This window comes from Nuphar pumila, chromosome 4 (genome assembly GCF_984573655.1).
Source record: "Nuphar pumila chromosome 4, dmNupPumi1.hap1.1, whole genome shotgun sequence".
Lineage (NCBI taxonomy): Eukaryota > Viridiplantae > Streptophyta > Magnoliopsida > Nymphaeales > Nymphaeaceae > Nuphar > Nuphar pumila.
Genome location: NC_143252.1, coordinates 3,708,212 through 3,726,813, shown reverse-complemented (window position 1 = coordinate 3,726,813; position 18,602 = coordinate 3,708,212). Strand labels below are relative to the sequence as shown.

The 18,602-nt window shown below is 39.9% G+C and overlaps 1 protein-coding gene across 1 annotated transcript; it reads right to left on the bottom strand.

The window, feature by feature from the left end:
• Positions 1-10,569: 10,569 nt before the first annotated feature.
• Positions 10,570-16,715, bottom strand: LOC149839092 (potassium transporter 7-like). Its single transcript, XM_090003929.1, has 10 exons — positions 16,707-16,715; positions 16,408-16,482; positions 14,558-14,801; positions 14,234-14,482; positions 14,057-14,107; positions 12,642-12,902; positions 12,474-12,526; positions 12,106-12,220; positions 11,754-12,008; positions 10,570-11,651 (listed from the first exon to the last, which is right to left on the bottom strand). Exons 1-10 carry the CDS (start codon positions 16,713-16,715, stop codon positions 10,570-10,572), a joined length of 2,394 nt encoding a protein of 797 aa, XP_089860055.1.
• Between the last annotated feature and the right edge of the window lie 1,887 nt (positions 16,716-18,602).

Genomic DNA, 18,602 nt, shown 5'->3' with positions numbered 1-18,602 from the left:
GTAGCATCATTCAACTTGATGAGTTGTGGAGCCTGATTTAGAGTTTTTGCCCTTACAGGAGAGGGGTCCGGAGGATCCTCCTCGACGTGGGTCCCGCTGTGTTGTCAACGAGCGGGGGTCCAGTGGGGGCCGCCCCTGACTGGGGGCTCGGGGGGGGGCAGCCCCCCCCCCCCCAGACCATTTTTTTGGGGGTCTTGTATAATTTTTTTATTTTCTTTCCCTCTTTTAACTATTGAAAAAGCGCAATAAAGCATTTTGTTTAATCGTTGAACTCATGTTTCTTTCGGTTGTTTCTTGCTCGAGGTTTTCGTAACACCCCTTCCCACGATTTTTTCCTTTTTCTTTTTCTATTTCTTTCCCATAATTTTTCAATGACTCCGCTACAACGTTTTTTAGTGTTGTCGGGTCTCCAACAAGCCCCACAGTGATTTATAGTATTGTCCGGTCTTCCAACAACGATTTATAATATTGTTGGGCCTTCCTAGAGCAATTTGTAGTGTTTTCGGGTCTCCAACCAGCCCCATAATGGTTTATAGTGTTATCCGGCTTTCCAACAACAATTTATAGTATTGTCGAGCCTTCCTACAACGATTTGTAGTGTTTTCGAGTCTCCAACAAGTCCCACAATGATTTATAGTGTTATCCGGTCTTCCTACAACAATTTGTAGTGTCTTCCGCAAATCACAATAGCGATTTGTAGTGTTTTTGGGTCTCCATCGAGCCCCACAACGATTTATAGTATTGTTGGTTCTCACTATAGCTATTTGTAGTGTTATTCAGTAAGCAAATTGCTACCCGAATTATGACCAACTTGTCATGGCCATATCTCCCTAACCGGAGGTCATATTCAAAATCCGTAAAAAGTGGTGTCTTTGTTATTGAGTCTAGTTTATTCTTGTAAATTTTCAGTGATTTCTATTATCATTTCATTTCCCATTTTAACTAAAAACCAGACCCCTATTATTCTGTATTATGCAACCCAAATAACACAGATTAAAGTACGAACTAGAAATTTCCCATTCGGATGTCTTCTCAAAACCATTCTCGCTTGACATCCACATCTTGATTCTGGCATGCGCCTTGTTGGATTTTCCATTGATTTCTTCCAACCTTGCTTGAAACAAACATATGTTTTTCTCACCACGACACCCTTGCATTTTTTGACCAAGAAAACCTTCTCACATTGAAGCCAACTTTTAAGGCATAATCATTGTAAAATTTATATGCAGCTTCTTTATTATTAAACTGCATTCCTTCTACCGGAACATAGTCAAGTGTACTTCCATGTACATTCTCAGTGCCTACACTTTTGTAGTGTTGTGCAACTCAAATAACACAGAATAATAGGGGTCTGGTTTTTAGTTAAAATGGAGAATGAAATGACCATAAAAATCATTGAAATTTGACAAAAATAAACTAGACTCAATAACGAAGACATCACTTTTTATAGATTTGAAATATGATCTTCGGTTAGGGAGATATGGTCATGACAAGTTGGTCCTAATTCGAGTAGCAATTTACAACGATTTGCTTACTGAATAACACTACAAATCACTATAGTGATTTGCGAAAGACACTACAAATCGCTATAGTGAGATCCAACAACACTATAAATCACTGTGGGGCTCGATGAAGACACAAAAATACTACAAATTGCTATAGTGATTTGCGAAAGACACTACAAATCGTTGTTGGAAGACCAAATAACACTATAAATCGTTGTGAGGCTTGTTGAAGACCCGAAAATACTACAAATCGCTGTAAGAAGGCCCGATAATACTATAAATTATTGTTAAAAGACCAGACAACACTATAAATCATTGTGGGGCTCGTTAGAGACCCAAAAACACTACAAATCGCTATAGTGATTTGCGAAAGACCACTGCAAGAAAATTGTTAATTAGCGACGGAAATTTACGACGGATTTTTTCCGTCGCAAATTAGCGACAAATTAGCTAGAGAAAACTTTTTTCATGAATCCGTCGCTAATTAGCGACGGATTAGCGATGAAAGTTGTTTCATCGCTAATCCATCGCTAATTAGCGATAGATTAACGACAACAATTTTTCGTCGCTAATTCTCAATACAAGAAAACCATTTTAGCGAGGGATTTAGCGAGGGAATTTTTCTGTCGCTAATTAGCGACGGAAAAATATCCTCGCTAAATCCCTCACTAATTTTCGATTTAAACTAAGCGCAAAATTTTCCCTCTCTCCTCGTTCGAAATTTAAATCGACCGCGCGATTTAAACCGCTATCTCCTCGTCAAAGAGCGCGCTGGAGAGCATGACGGCGATGAGGCAGATTGTTGGAGGACGGCGACACCGGCGACGGAGGACGGCGACGCCGGCGACGGAGGACGGCGACACCGGAGGACGACGACGACGAAGGACGGCGACGATGGAGGACGGCGATGACTTCGGAGGACGCCGTTTCACGGAGGACGGCGACACCAGAGGACGGTGACGACGTCGGAGGACAGCGACGGTGACGACGTCGGAGGACGGCGACGGTGACGACGGAGGACGGCGACGAGTTCGGAGGACGCCGTTTCACGGTGGATGGCGACGAGGCTGAGCGATTGTTGGAGGAAGGCGACGCCGGTTCACGAAGGACGGCGATGCCGGAGAGCACCGGTTCACGGAGGACGATACAAGTCTGTGAAATGCCTGTCGGGTGCGGTATAAGTCTGGCTTATTGCTGCCGGAATACCGCCCGACAGGGATCAATTTTTTTTTATTTTTTTTTTAAAAATTTAGCGACAGATTAGCAACAGATAATGTCCGTCGCTAATCTGTCACAAATTTGCGACGGAATTAACGACAGATAAGTTTTTCGCCAATTAGCGAGCAAAAATTCGCGATGGCCTTTATCCATCGCTAATCCGTCGCTAAACTGTTTAGCGATGGCTTAGCGACGGATTAGCGACGGATTTAGGTCATCGCTAATCCACAGGTTTCTTGTAGTGGACACTATAAATCATTGTTGAAAGGCCGAATAACACTATAAATCGCTGTGAGGCTCATTGAAGACCTGAAAACACTACAAATCGCTGTAGAAAAGCCCGACAATACTATAAATTGTTGTTGGAAGGTTGGATAAGACTATAAATCGTTGTGGGGCTCGTTGGAGACATGAAAATACTACAAATCGCTGTAGGAAAGCCCGACAATACTACAAATTGCTGTTGGAAGACTGGACAACACTATAAATTGCTGTGGGGCTCGTTGGAGACCCGACAACACTAAAAATTGTTGTAGGAGAGTCATTGAAAAAATTGTGGGAAAGAAACAAAAAAAGAAAAATAGAAAAATCGTGGAAAGGGGTGTTACGAAAACCTCGAGCAAGAAACAACTAAAGGAAACATGAGCCCCATGATTAAACAAAACGCTTTATTGCACTTTTTTGATAGTTAAAAGAGGGAAAGAAAATAAAAAAATTATATAAGGACCCGCGTCGGGGGGGAGCCCCTAGACCCCACTCCTGTAAGGGCAAAAACTCTAAATCAGGCTCCATAACTCATCAAGTTGAATGATGCTACCCACGCTGGGAGGAACCCCAAACCCCCTCCTGTAAGGGCAAAAACTATGAATCGGGCTCCACAACTTATCAAGTTGAACGATGCTATAGTCAGTGTGCAGGTCAATCGGTGTTTGATGAAGCAATGTAGGATCGTCTGCTGGATGTGCACAAAAGTAGAAAGAGAAGGGAGAGAGAGTGAGAGGGTTGATGTTCATGGCCTTCTTCAGGGGGAACTCTTTGCCTCCCTTGATTTCTTCTCCAGTGAGAGAGAGAGAGAGGGGTTTTACAGTGTTTTACAGAGAAAGAAGAAGAAGATGACAATGAAAAGTTCAAACAAACATTTTTGATGGCTCAGGTTCGTTTCGCCGGATGACCATCGGATCGCCGACTCACCATCGGATTGTCGACTCACCATTGTTTCGCCGGATCACCATCAGATCATCGGCTAAGGTTCGTTTCACTGTGTAGACTTTGAAGAGTCAACATCATTCTTGACTTTCTGGATGAAGGACATGTTTATCCTTTTTTTGAAGCGTTTGTTTTCCTTTTTTGAATGAAGGACATTTTTGTTATTTTCTCAAACCGTCATTTTATGGCAAGAATAGCAAGAAAGGATACTTAAGTCTTTGCAACCGCACCAGACTCCAATGCCGAGTGATGTCAACATACACTGGAATACGAGCCCCATGTGCTTATATACGTGGTGCTTTTTGGGACCCCCGAACACAGACGTGGGATTCAGTGAATCATCAGGGGCGAACATACACCACCCTCCTCTCTCCCTCCCTCCCTCCCTCATTCCCTCGTACCAGACCAACTACTAGTGGGAGGTGCTTGGTCAAGTGGGAGGTACTCAGCGCAGTGGCAGCCCCTGAGGTTCTCTCTCTCTCTCATGTGATCTTTTTCTCTCCCTCTGGTTTCTTTCTGTTGTGTTTTTTGTAGATCTATTTTTGCCCCTTTTAAAAAAAATAAATTTGAATCAACCTTGAATCGATCACTTTTGAATCGCCTTTGGGTCAGTTTGATCTGAATAAGTCAATTAAGACTGATTTTGACAAAATTGGTTAGCAGTTTTCAAAGGTAAGTCCTACTGATAATGAAGATGATATGTTTTGTTTTGTTTTAGATCTAAATTTTTTATATTATTATTTTCTCTTTGTTTTTGTAGATCTAAAATAGAGGGCTGACAACTAAACTGTTGAGTTTCTCACCTTGCATCCCTGTAATATGATCTCAGATATCTCTGCTCCATGTTCCTTATGATCTTTCTGTATTTTTGTAGATCTAATCAGAGGACTCTAATTTCTCATCTTGCATCTCTGCAATCCTTGAAAATGATTTCGGATGTCAATCACTTCCCCAAAAGGAGCAAAACTTAGGCATCATAAACATGTTTGTGTCATCCATACTTCACCATAACCTGTCTTGGGATTTCAAAACACATAATGTTTCTCATTTGTTGCCACAGAATCATAGACAGATTGGCCGCTAGTCAAATCAGATGCTAACTGTAAAATTCTGTTTTATGTTCTCTAACTAGTTCATCTTGATATTTATTATCAAGAATCTGTGAATCTTTAAATTTAATGAAAGAACCTTTGCATGTTTGTTGCATTGAAACTCTGAAATTACATTGTTGGGGATTTGGTCTAAAGGTTTTTGGATTGATATGCATAATTGCAAGATGTTTTGCGGTTAATGGCAAATCTTGCAACTGGATGGTCATTATCAGAAGTGTTGTCTTGTTCTTCTATATTGTTAGCAATAAGTTTGGTAGAGCATAAAATGGAATCATAATAAGAGAAAGCATGTTTTTTTGTTTTATAGGCAAGTTGGGGTTAGGCAGACCTCCACTAGTTATACAACCATACCATTAGGATTTGAACTTGCAATGTTCTAACACAAGGTGATGGAAACTAATTGCTCTTACCAAACAATCAGGGCCCCGTTGGTAAGCATGTTAAATCTAATAGTTGCATAACAACTAAATATCTCTGAAACTATTACAATAATCCTTTAAGAACTAAGGATTTGAGTTGAGTAAGCTTTAAAATACTGTGATATAAGATGAGGCAGTTTCACATCTGATTTGACTAGCGGCCAATCTATCTATGATAACACATTAAAAAACAAACATATTTAAATATTCAAATGCTGCTAGAGAATCATGCTGCAGTTTTCTTTTTTCTTTTTCTTATAATTCTTGTCATTTCTTTTGCATAACGTAGTGTTTGCAAAGAAAAGCTTATTGATTTGATTAAGTGTTTGCAAATGAGCTTTAGTGGTGAGTCTGGTGCTTCTTATGGTATTATAAATAAATTATTTTATCATATGTTTGAAATTTGTTATTAATGACATTAATTGAAAAACAAAAAACTCATGCAAAAGCAAACCCGTAAAATCTGGGTTGCTAGATCTAAGTCTGACAGTCAACATTTAAGTATGTAATTCTCTCTCTCTCTCTCTCTCTATATATATATATATATATATTACAACATTGGGTGCTTGCGATATGATGGTTCTTGAGGTTTTTTTCATTTTATTTTTAAATTTTGATCGTACTGATGTGATCTATGTACTTGATTTTATAAGGATCAGCTTTTGAAGTGTTCATTCAGACACAGTCCATTTTTATAAGGTTCAAAAGATCAACTGTCCAAAATCTTTATTAATTTTTGAGGGTCCAAATATCTTTTTTTTTATCCAAAACACATGATCCAGGTATGATCCCTCATAAATCGACCATGCCCAATACATTTATGGGGTAGAAACTGCAAAAAAAATGCCCGAAGAACAGAAAAACCCCATCAAGCATGTACCGCATACACCTAATGTTCAAGCACCTACGCCCTACTACTCTCTCTCTCTTTCTTTCTGTGTTAGGTTCTCAAGAAGTTCGTCTCGGTGCCACCAACCCCGGGTTTTTTCAGATTTTGTTCCATGAAAACTGTTTGTTGGAATATAAGGGCTTAAATTGTCCCACGAAACGCCTGTTTCTGGTTGATTGAGTTAGGGTGCAAAAACCCAATGTTCTTGCTTTATGTGAAACTAAAATGAAAATCATCCCGCTCGTGGTCGTCTCTAGCATCTGGCAGGGAGTTAACTATTTCCTTAAGCCAGCGATAAATCATGCAGGATGTATCCTTATCTTGGGAAAGCAGTCTTTAAATTTCTTTCAACTGAATGTTGGTCTTTTCTCTCTGTCTGTTGCTTTCAATTTGTAGGCAGTTGATAGAAGGGTAGTGGTTTATGTTGTTTATGGCCCTAATCTCGCCGCCATGAGGCCCGCATTTTGGGATGATTTGGATAGGGTTGTCGTTTTCAGCGCAGATTGTCACCTTCTTATGGGGGATTTCAATTGTTTGCTACCTATTCATGACTCTAATAATCTCGTAATTCCTAATCCCTCTATGCGAGGTTTTCAAGACTTTGTTCATCGACATTTTCTCTACCCTATTCCTTTAACCGGGGAGCGCTTCTCTTGGTCGAATATGTGGTCTCATCCGTGCTATAGGGTCCTTGATATGGTCTTTGTCACTCCTAATTTATTGGACCTCATTTCCGACGTTAAGTGTGTGTTGTCTGCTCCCTCTATCTCGGATCATGGGCAGATCATTATTCATTGGGGGGATGACTTTCAACCCACCAGGAGCTTTGTGTTTGAAGAACGGTGGCTTCAACAGCCAGATTTTCTCTCAGTTATTGCTAATTCTTGGAACAAACCTGTTGATGATCATTGGGCCGCGCTCCAAGTTCAAAATAACCTTTCTCGTCTAGCTAAGGATATCAAAGCTTGGCTTCATAGTCGTAAGGTGGAGAAATTTCAGCAAATGGCCGCATGAGATAAGGAGATTTCTACGTTGTATCAATCTATGTCTTTTCCAGACTCTCTTTCTGATTTACAACTTCTCAGTCTTCAGGCCAGGTCCTTAGAATTAACTATGCTCTTGAAAAGCTGGAGGATCAAAGAGGAAATTCGTTGGAAGCAGAGGTCTAGGGTGAAATGGCTTGCGACTGGTGATGGAAACACTAAATTTTTTCACTCATATGCTTCCCATCGTCATAAGAGAAGGGTCGTTCCTTCTATCTCCATTGAGGGTGTTTCATATCTCAATCAGCACGTTAATCCGACAGTCTTGCTATATTTTAAGGACTTATATTCTGCTTCGTTAACTGCAGAGAGTGTCTTTGGTAATATCCTAGTTGGGTCAATTCAGCCTGAGCAAGCCAGATCTATACAAAGGAGGTTCTCTGACGATAAGATTTTTAGGGTCATTAAGGATCTGTCGGGTTGGAAAGCGCCTGGTATTAACAAGTTTCATGTCGACTTTTTTAGAATCTTGTAGGACTGTGTTAAATTAGACATGGTGAGCATGTTTGATGAGTTCCATCGTAACTCCAGACTACCTTATCATTTTCATGTTGCTATTATTTTGCTCATTCCGAAAGATGATGAGGCCACTGATATTTCACGATTCTGCCCAATCTCAGTTATGAGTGCTCTCTATCGGATGTTTGTCAAGGTTTTGACGAATAGGTTGAAATCGGTGACTAACCAGATTTTTTCAGACTCTCAGTTTGCCTTTATCCGTAATAAGAGGGTCCAACACTCGTTCATCATGGCGTTCGAGGTTGTTTATTCCTTATAGCATAGCGGTCAACCTTACTTTGTCCTTAAATTAGACTTTCATAAAGCTTTTGACTCTGTGCATTGGCCATTCTTATTTCAAATGTTAGCAAATTTTGGTATTAGTCATCGTTTTTCTGGTTGGGTGAGGGAGCTGGTCTCAAATGCCCAGGCTATGTTAAATATCAATGGTGTTAGAGGAGACCGGTTCAAGCTGGGGCGGGGTTTGCGGCAAGTGTGCCCCCTATCGCCTTTGTTGTTCAATGCAGTTGTTGAGGGTCTTGTGGTCTTGCTTAAGCGGGCTGTTGTATCGTGTTTCATTGATCCTTTGCAGGTTTTCGACTTTCTGGGTCATATTCTTACTTATGCTGATGATATGATCATTTTTTGTTGTGCAAATGTTCAACAGATGCTTAGGTTTAAGCTTATCATTTAGTTCTTTCTCTTCCTATCTGGGCTTTCTTTAAATGAGACCAAATGCTCTATTATCATGTTCAATGTTAATGTCAATATGTTTGTAGCTGGAAAGAGAATTTTTAATTGCACTATTTCTGACTTGCCTATTATGTACCTGGGTTTGCCGTTACAAGTGAAGCACATCTCTTCTGCTGCTTGGGCTCTGACGCTTCAAAAAGTGAAGCGCAAATTGCTTTTGTGGCAGTCGTCTTATCTCTCCATCGCTGACCGTCTAGCCTTAGTCAGACATGTTCTTTCAACTATTCCGGAATTTTTCATGTCTATGTTTATGATGCCTGTGGGAGTAGAGAAGCAGCTGACGCGCTTGCTGGCAGGTTTTTTATGGTTTGGGTGTCAACTCAAGGGTAAGCGTCACTTGATTGGTTGGCGTTCGGTGGTCTTACCTCGACGTATGGCTGGTTTAAGCATTCCTGCGCCCAGACTGAGAAACATTGTTCTTGTCGCCAAGCAATGTTAGTTGGCCTACCAACCGGATAACCCTTGTGCTAGTTTGCTTCTTGCTAAATATGAGGCTCCTGCTCTTATCCCGGTTCGTCTAGGAACCCGGGGATTGACGCTTTCTCATTTGCGTAAATCATGGTTGAGGGTTTTAGCCTGCTTTAGAGACCATTTTGAGGATTTCGAAAATCTTGGTCAGTGGTCGCAGTGGGCGCTGGCGCCAAGCGGAGAGTTCCTCACAAAAAAAGTCTATAGATCGTTGCTCCTCGCGGGGGCTGATTGGTTGCCCGAGGATGTGCTTTGGGCGAAGGGTCCTTCTCCCCATTCTCGAGTCTTGGCTTGATTAATTTTGCACGATAGGATCCAGACCCACAGTAATTTAAAGAAGTGGGGCATTCAGCTCCCGAGTTGGTGCATGCTTTGTCAAGCTGCAGAAGAATCTACGTTTCACTTGTTCTGGTCTTGCCCAGTATTTGTGGATCTCTTTAGCAGGACCTGGAGGCATCCGGAAGTGTTTGTTAAGGAGGAGTCCTTTGCACTAGATCTGATCTTGGGGCCAGTTTGTATTAGGCGCAACAAGAGGTGGAGGTTCATCTGGCGTACGTGGTTGCTTACTTCTTGGTGGTTTGTTTGGATGGCGCGAAACGATGCTCATTTTCGTCAAATTACGGTTAACATTCAAAACCTGGTGCATAAAATCTTGGTAGATGTTTATGCGATCTTGCGTATGCATCTTAGTGATCTTCCACTCCCTCTTGCTGACACTACCTCTCTCTTGCCACAATCTGGGCAAGCGGCTCCGGCGTGAGCCCGTTTTATATGTTTGATGTTCTTTTCTTTATTTGTTTTGGCTTTTGCTCTTGTTCAGTTCATGGGTTCAACATTTTGTTGATCTTCATGAGTGGTAATGTTGAATTACTTTCGTCTCTCTCTCTCTCTCTCTCTCTCTCTCTCTATATATATATATATATATATATATATATATATATATATATATATATATATATATATATATAGCACGCAAAGAAGAGTCCCAAATAACACTCAACAGTGTAACAGTTTGATTATTTTGATACAGAAGAAGTTACATGAATCAAGCCAGAACACAATGAGGTGCCAAAAACAACCTTCTAAAGGCGACTCAAGAAAAAACAGAAAACTCGTTATACATTGTTTGCCAAACGCGAATCAAAGAAAAGCAGGCAGCCCATATGATAAACCTGGGACGAACATATATAGTTCGCATATATCTCTTAGAGGCTGTGTCACATGTATACGACCATTTTCATGAAGTTTTCAATATGAATAATATATAAGTGCACCCGAGACGGGGCCAAAATAGAGTAGCCGTGTGACATAGCTTACATGCAACTTGCATTTCAGAACAACTCCTTGTCACTTCCAACACCATGCAAACTGCATCAGGTGAAGCTATTACAGAGCAACTTGCCAGAGACCATAACTTACAGCAAGATTTCTTTGCTGGCAGACGTCAAAAAGAAAGGCCTACACATGGTAAATCATGCCAACCTCTATGAGACTTATATGCGGGATGTTCAGTGCTACGGCCGGCCGGCGACAGTTCTTTCTCAAGAATGAATATGCAACATCCACAACAAACTTCTTTATGAATGAGGACGTCTTCCTAGCTTTGATGTATGAGTGGCCCATTATGTACGCTACGCCCGTTTGTTTAGCCTCGATCAGCTCGGTCAGCTCTTCTCTCACCTCAGGATCCATGGTCGCGGCATCAGGCATCTCGAACTGCACTCGTCGCCTTGCATTCAATTGTGGTGATTCCTGCTCATAAAGTGACGGCAGACCTTGGAGCGTTTCTGACTTACTGCTACGAACCGTGCTTGAGAGGCCGTCGTCCTCTGATTCGGACATCACTATCCTTGGGCCAGATCTGGCAGAAGGGTGAACAACAGCCATACGACCATCGACCGATGCTTCACAGCTGCCAGAGTGCAACTCCTCAACCTCCATTCGGATAAATTCTGATATACTCATCACAAGCTGATTCTCAAAGTTGTCGTCGCTAGGCACGTCTTTGTACCCATATCTGACGATACAACGATACATCCTGTAAGCTTTTGGGCCAATCCTGCCGATGAGGTATCGCTCCTCAGTTGGTACGTAAGGTACAGGAACAGATTTCACACAGATGAAGACTAGAATTTGGTGGAAGGCTGGAAGGTTAGTGACAAAGTGGGAGAAGATGGCCGGTACGCCCGTGACAAGGTCGGTATAGATTAAACCAATGCCGGGAACACGGACAATGCCGAGGCTGGGGCCAAGTGTTAAGATCCACTTCATTGATACCTTGTTTTGCAAGTCAAAGAGATACTTGCACCGTGTACCGTAGTGCCACACATACATTACTACCACAAAAATCGCAGCCAGGACGAGCGGTGCCCACCCACCTTGAGGCACCTTGATTATGGATGATGAGAAATACAGAGCCTCAATTGATCCAAAAAACAGCAAGAAGATGATTGCAAATAAGAATGACTTTTGCCATACATACACAATGACAAGAGTCATAAGCCATGTTGTCACAAACATCACTGTGATACATGCAATACCTACAGGGCAAACAAGTGATATTCTGCTTAGCATAAGAATGAAAATATAGTCAATCTCTGCCCATTAATAGAGAGATTTCTATGGATGAAAGTACTACTGACCATATGCATTCCCAATGAGAGTAGTATCTTGAAAACCGATCGTTGTTGCAAGACATATTACCATGAGGATCCAATTGATCTCCGGAATGTAAACCTGCCCATAAATCCTCCTTGATGTGTGGACGATCTTGACACGGGGAAAACAACCCAATGCATGACATTGTTTTATAATTGAAAAGGTAGCAGATATGACAGCCTGACTGGCAACTATAGTTGCTAAGGTGGCCACAATGAAAACAGGCCAAAACACAGCCTCTGTAAAAGCAAAAAAGAACATGAGCAATTAGCCATACAAAAGCAAGCACCACATCATATGCATGCACACAAATATACACAGTTATACGACCCTTACCCGGAATGGAATCGTAAAAGCTTTTCGGAACATCAGAGAAGTTTTTTGAAAGAAAAGCAGCCTGGCCCATGTATTGCAACACTAGACAAGGATATATGACACAACTGAAGGCAAGCTACAAGAGGGAGAGAAAGATCATTAAAAAATCATAAAGAGCTGCTAATGTTTCACAAACATATCAAATCCACTGCTGATCTTGGGTGTTCCATTCAATTGGATCTAGACTCAACACAGACAGTCCATATTAAGGTAATTCAAATAAAGATACAATCTATCTTCCCAAGACATACCACTTACCCAGTTGAGAAACCGATGTCATTGATACAAATGTTACAGCAAAATGACAAGGAGCATATATGGTCACCTACCCTGATTGAGGAACTTGTGAAGTGACCAAGATCTGCAAACATAGCTTCAGAACCTGATTAAATCAGGGAAAATGATTTAGATTAAGGTGCTCAAATAGCACTGACAAGGATAAAAAAAGAGCAGAACCACTGTGGAATAATAACGTGGAGGTTCAAGCTCGCACCTACCAGTTATGCAAAGAAGTACTCCTCCAAGAGATATCCAACCGTCTCTTCCGGTCTCTTTAAAGAAGTTATACACATACACTGGTGAAAGCGCACAAAATACTCTGGGATTCCAGTATATTATATTGTATATACCAATAACAGCAATGGAAAAAAGCCAACCAAGTATAATCGGTGCAAACATGAAAGCGACCTTGTGAGTGCCGCAATGCTGCAAGGCGAAAAGTCCAACGAGCACGAAACATGCAATAATTACCACCGTACCTATTTGTATAAGCATAGTAATCATGAAAATCCATAAGGAAGACATAGCTAACATAACCATATTCTGGAAAAAAGCCAACCCCTGAAAAGAGCACCATTACACTAACATATGCATATAGAACATTAAAATGCATTTAGATACCATAACAGAGAAAACTACAGAACACCTACTATCCAAAGTTAATAACTAAAACATGATAACCATAAAAAAAAATACTACTTATAAAACCAATCTTCTATTGTTTTGTTTTATTTCAAGTTAATTTCTGTGATAAAGAGGGCATAAAAGTGATGTCAGTTTTATGTCCAGATTGGATATATACATGCCCAAGGATAAGGTGTGCGTCTATTAAATGCTTGCATGTATGGGCATGAACACGTAAGCGTTGTGCAAATGCCCTGAAACTAAGTCTACACATGCAGTGAATGTATCCTTGGGGCCACATCCTAAAGAACAACAGCACAATTATAGTTTGAACTGTACAATTTTATGGACTTCTCTCCTTGCTTTCCTCCTTCAAAGAGCATTAGGCATCAGTCTTCTCATTGAACTTATATTTTCATATTTCTAGTAGCAAAATGCTAGACCCAGAAATGAGGAATCGTGACCATACATTTTCCTAAAATGGGCTTCATGTCACTCAACTTGCTAAACAGAAGAAAAGAAGAGCAGTAAACCAACTTTGCAGCAAACTAACAGGAAGCAGAAGAAAAATGCAACTTGTTGAAGATTTGAAAATGATGCATTCAAATTAATGAAGTGGTAAGACTCTCCCAACCCCACCTTGCACAATGGGAACAACTGAAACATGATCATCAGTAATAGGCTGTTGAGACATTAAAGTATAAATTGACATGCCAAGAATCGGATTACTAGAACACACCAGATATGGTTTCTATTATCTTCATAATGCCAGGTAATTCCCTCCATAATAATGCCTTCAGCATAAAATTGCTCTTGCAACAAATTCACAAAATCCCCTTAAACAAAACTTCACTAGGCAGAAAATTTTCCGCAAGCATGATACATAACAATGGAACAAAAATTCCGATCATCATAGCCAGAAAATCACTCATTAATAAGAATGTGATGTATCTCAAACATAATCACAAGACAAAGTTTTTAGGCAGACTTACAGACAAGAAATACTAACCATCATTCAAATTTCTGGCGCGAACTTGGAGCCCAGATATTGATGACAAAACTGCATTAAACCAGAACCATGGTACATATGATTTGGGCTCGATCAGTTTCAAAATTATTTTCTAACCAAAACAAATTTGAATTCAAGGACTCATGAAAATCAGAAAGAGGGAGAAAGCAGCCTTACCAGATATTGCAGGAGTCAGAACTCCATCACCAATCACCATACAGGCACCAAACAGAACTACAATTAGCAAGCATGTTCTCAATCTTTTATGCTTCTCAAGAAACCTTTTTAAGGGGGAAGCACCGACTGTCCTACTTGAATGCCCAAATCTATAGTATGTAGAGAGTTCCTCATCAGCTGCTTGATGATTAGGTAGTAAACTTAGTTTTGCATGTCTGCAGAGTAGTGAATACAGAGCAAACGTTCCTCCTGCAAATTTTGGAATAAATATAAGTAGAAAAAGAGCGGTAACAATAGGCATAATAAATTTTAGTAAGCACTCACCTTCACCATTATCATCTGCAGACAGTACAATGAAGACATACTTAAAGAGTGGAGTCACTGTTAAAGTCCAAAATATCAAGGAAAAGACACCAAATATTATCTTTTCACTTTGATAGTGGTGTAATCTTCCAGAGAAAGCACTCTTAAAAACATAAAGTGGAGAAGTGCTCAAGTCACCATATACGACACCAAAACTTTGGTAAGCTAATAGAAGAAGATTCTTATAATAAATCTTCCAGTGGACCTGCATGATCAATGGCCAATGTCTGAATTACAAAAACAAACAGCTAGTACAGCTGATGCATGTTCAACAGTGAAGATAATATGACCTTAAGATGAAAAAGATGCTAATTGGTAAATCAGAAAAATTAAATAAAGCAGACAACGTGGTCCTTCAAACAGATAGCTGATTAAAATTATTTTACTACAATCAGGACTATTATAATTATGTTAAGAAACAACGTTTCAGGTGTCTTGCATCGGATCTGATTTCAACAATCACACTAGTTCATGGTGAATAATTAGCTTCCTATAATACAGTAGAAACCAACAAGGAGTTTGCTAAGCAAATCACGTACAAGGTAGACGCCCTCACATTAAACAGCTGAATTCACTTTGAGGGTAAACAGTAAAAATATCATCATTGAAAAGGTGCAAGAATTAATTTGAAGCGTCTTGTAAACACTTCTAAAACTGAGATGCTCAATATCGCTTACACAACAATCACCAAAGGAAAAATTGTCATGCAAGCATATTAAGCATAGACGCGCTATAAGATCACTCTCCTGAAGCAGCTCCATGTTTCTTACAGTTATCAAAACCTACTTTCATCATACCCCATGCGGTAAACAAATCAAAGTTCTGCTCTAAAACAGCAAGGCGCTCTAGGTTTCCTAACCTATAGTCTAAAACTTGTTCCTGTTTTCCACATTTTTAACTTATAAAGTTTTGATGTTGTCTAAACAACAAACAACAGAATTCCTGCAAATACTTCCTAATTATATAAAAAAACAGTAAAAATTAACCGTGAAAATAAAACATTTCACAACTCAGCAGTCCACTTTCATATATAATACTACAAGCCAATCATCCTGGGATCTAAACTAAACAAGGTTAATGCTCAAATCCAAGAACAGTTACAAAAATGATAACCGCAGTGATGATGGAAGCAGATTTTCAAAGAAACAAAGGTCAACCATATCATATCAATGGCCATGTTCGTTTTGGCGATTGCCAATGATAGCATGTTTACCATGAACTCTTGGAAATCATGCCGCTGGTATAGCATTCTACAAGAGTACAGCTTGCAAAACATGAAGCACACACATTAACAACAATAGCACACATTAATCATAGCAGCAATTAGCCCTTCTCTATGCGCAATTAACTCAATCCAAAATCATGGAAGCAGCAACTGAATTAATTCTAGAAAACAAAATAAGGTGACTGGATATGCACCAATAGAAACCATAAATTTCATACAAACTAGAGATATATGATCTTTTTTTCCTTTTTCTCGAAAGGTAATTCTTCAATCTATCCTATTCACTTTTATTGGTATTTGTCATTGATACTGGAAAATTGGTTTTAGTTTAGATCACCTGACATATATATCCTCCTAAATCTAATAACACTAATAACACAAAAATGCTTCTCTGGGAAAAGGATTACTACCAACAATTATGCTTTTCAATAGAAACAACCAACAATTATATTTTTGAAAGAGAAACTACCAACAATTATACATTTCAAAAGAACATAAGGCAAATAAAAATAAAAAACATCATGAAAAGAAGAAACATGAGCAACAATCCAAACCTGATCATTGTATTGATTATGTGGGATCCCACTTTCCTCGTCCATATCAACACAATGAACAAGCCAACACGATTTACAGGAAGAGTTCCGGCTTCTTCACAACCAACCTAGCAGAAAAACCACAAAAAGCAAAAAAAGACGAGTACACGTGGTTAACAAGGACTAAAAACATAGGGGCAAAACTAGCAGAAAAGAAGGAAAAAGGGAAGGTGGGTGCCCTCTAAACCAAACAAAAAGCAAGAGATTTTTGTTTTTTAGAATTAAAAAAAAAAGAGAATTTTCCATCTTTGATTTGGAAAGATTTTGCTTTAGAATCGGACGTTTTGGTTACCGCCTCCATGTTTTCGTTTGGATCTTGCATGGCACGTGTGGAAGACAGTGGTGGATTACGTGTCACCATTTCTAAAATTGAAAAGCAACCACGGGTCGGGTCCTCCTTAATTAATTATTATTATCAATAGGCCCCTTTGCTTATGTTATTTCTGCCAAGCTTCTTGAGCCTTGAGCCCATTAATTGGAAGGATTTGAGGTTTGAACTTTGAAATGATAAAATACATTTTTGCAGGGAAATTCCCTCCAGTCCTAGTGATAAAACTTAAAAAACGGCAGAATATTACACAAATTTTCATGATATTTTTCAAAATATCACCAATTCTTCTAATTAATATCTTTTTTTTTTATAGGCAAGCTGGGGTTAGGCAAACTCCTACCAGATATCTCTTAAGCCCCATGTGTTAGAGGGATTCAAACCTGGGTCTTCAGCTCGGCACAGGACCCCGCTTACCACATGGGTTACTACATGTAGTAACATGCTACTATGATACCGCAATAAATAAAAAACCATCTTTCTCTTTTTATCCTATTTTTTCAAAATCACCATTCTCTTCTTGCCAACCAATGACAAAACTATCTCCAAAGTAACTTGACATCACATTAAAGAGGTGAAAAGATCAGGTGCACAAAATTTGTGCATTAGGCACCTAATTACCCTCCATCTTAAGGACAGGACCTGTTAGGTGCGAGACCCCAGACCTGATGGAGGGCCATGGAGTGCTAAATGCACAAAATTTTGTGCAATCATATTGCACCCGATCCCAACTCACGAAAGAGTGCATTTGTCTTTACATTTTTTTTAAATGTAAGAATGATTTTGAGAAATAAAATAAGTATGTGATCGTTTCTAACAAAAGATCAGGAGTATTATGAATTTTTTTTAAGTCAACATTATGAAAATATTAGCAAAAACCCAAGTTCATTCTAAAATAGTTAACGGTTTGGAATTTATTTTTAAAATTAATGAACTTTCAATTTTCACACAGACGGTTCTCCCCTTCTCCAAGTTTCCTTCTAATCAATGGGGCCCACCTCTCCTGATTAGTCATCCGCCCTAACGGCTCAAGTGATAAGCTTTGTCACATCCTGATGCACCAACGATAAGGCATCACACTGCTGTCCAGCATCATCATCATCATCCCACTCTGATTGCTATTGGACGGTGATGATGCTTTATTACTAGTGGACCGTGATCAGGCTTATTGCCTAATATATATATATATATATATATATATCAACGCGCTCAAGGAGGGACTAAACCGGTCCCTGTCCCTGTCCAGATGCTGTCCCGTGATTAAAAAGCAGGAACCAGCAAGTATGGTCCGAGACCGGTTGGTCTCAACACCTTCGCATTTAGTGAAAAGATCAGGTGTCATCACATTGACTGACATTTAGTGTGCCGCTGCACATGATCACCCTCCATCTTGGGGATAGAGCCCGTCAGTTGTGGGGCTAAGAAATGATGGAGGGCCATCCGGTGCAGCGGCACACTAAAAGTGTGTCATGTGAAGGCATCCTATCCTCCCTCTCCTATTTAACATGGCAGAAAGGAACCAGTGAGACACACCCAACCCACAAAGCCTCCACAAATGGGATATGGTGTGATCAGGTGGCTTTTGTCCACACTACAAGGATGAGAGTGATTCTTTAACAGCCACATAAAAAGTCATCGCGATGACTTTAGATATCTCCACGAATACCTTAGCCCCGAACAAATATTGCCATTATGAACATGTCTATAACTGTTCTCTTGCGACTTACTTGTTGAGTCTGATGTAAGCTGCCCGGTTCAGGTGAATCAATACCCCAAAGGGGCAGCCCGTATACTTGAATTGTAATAGCCTGCGGGCAAAATTATGAATGAAGTAAATGCGTTGAGCTTTCTTTTGTTCGC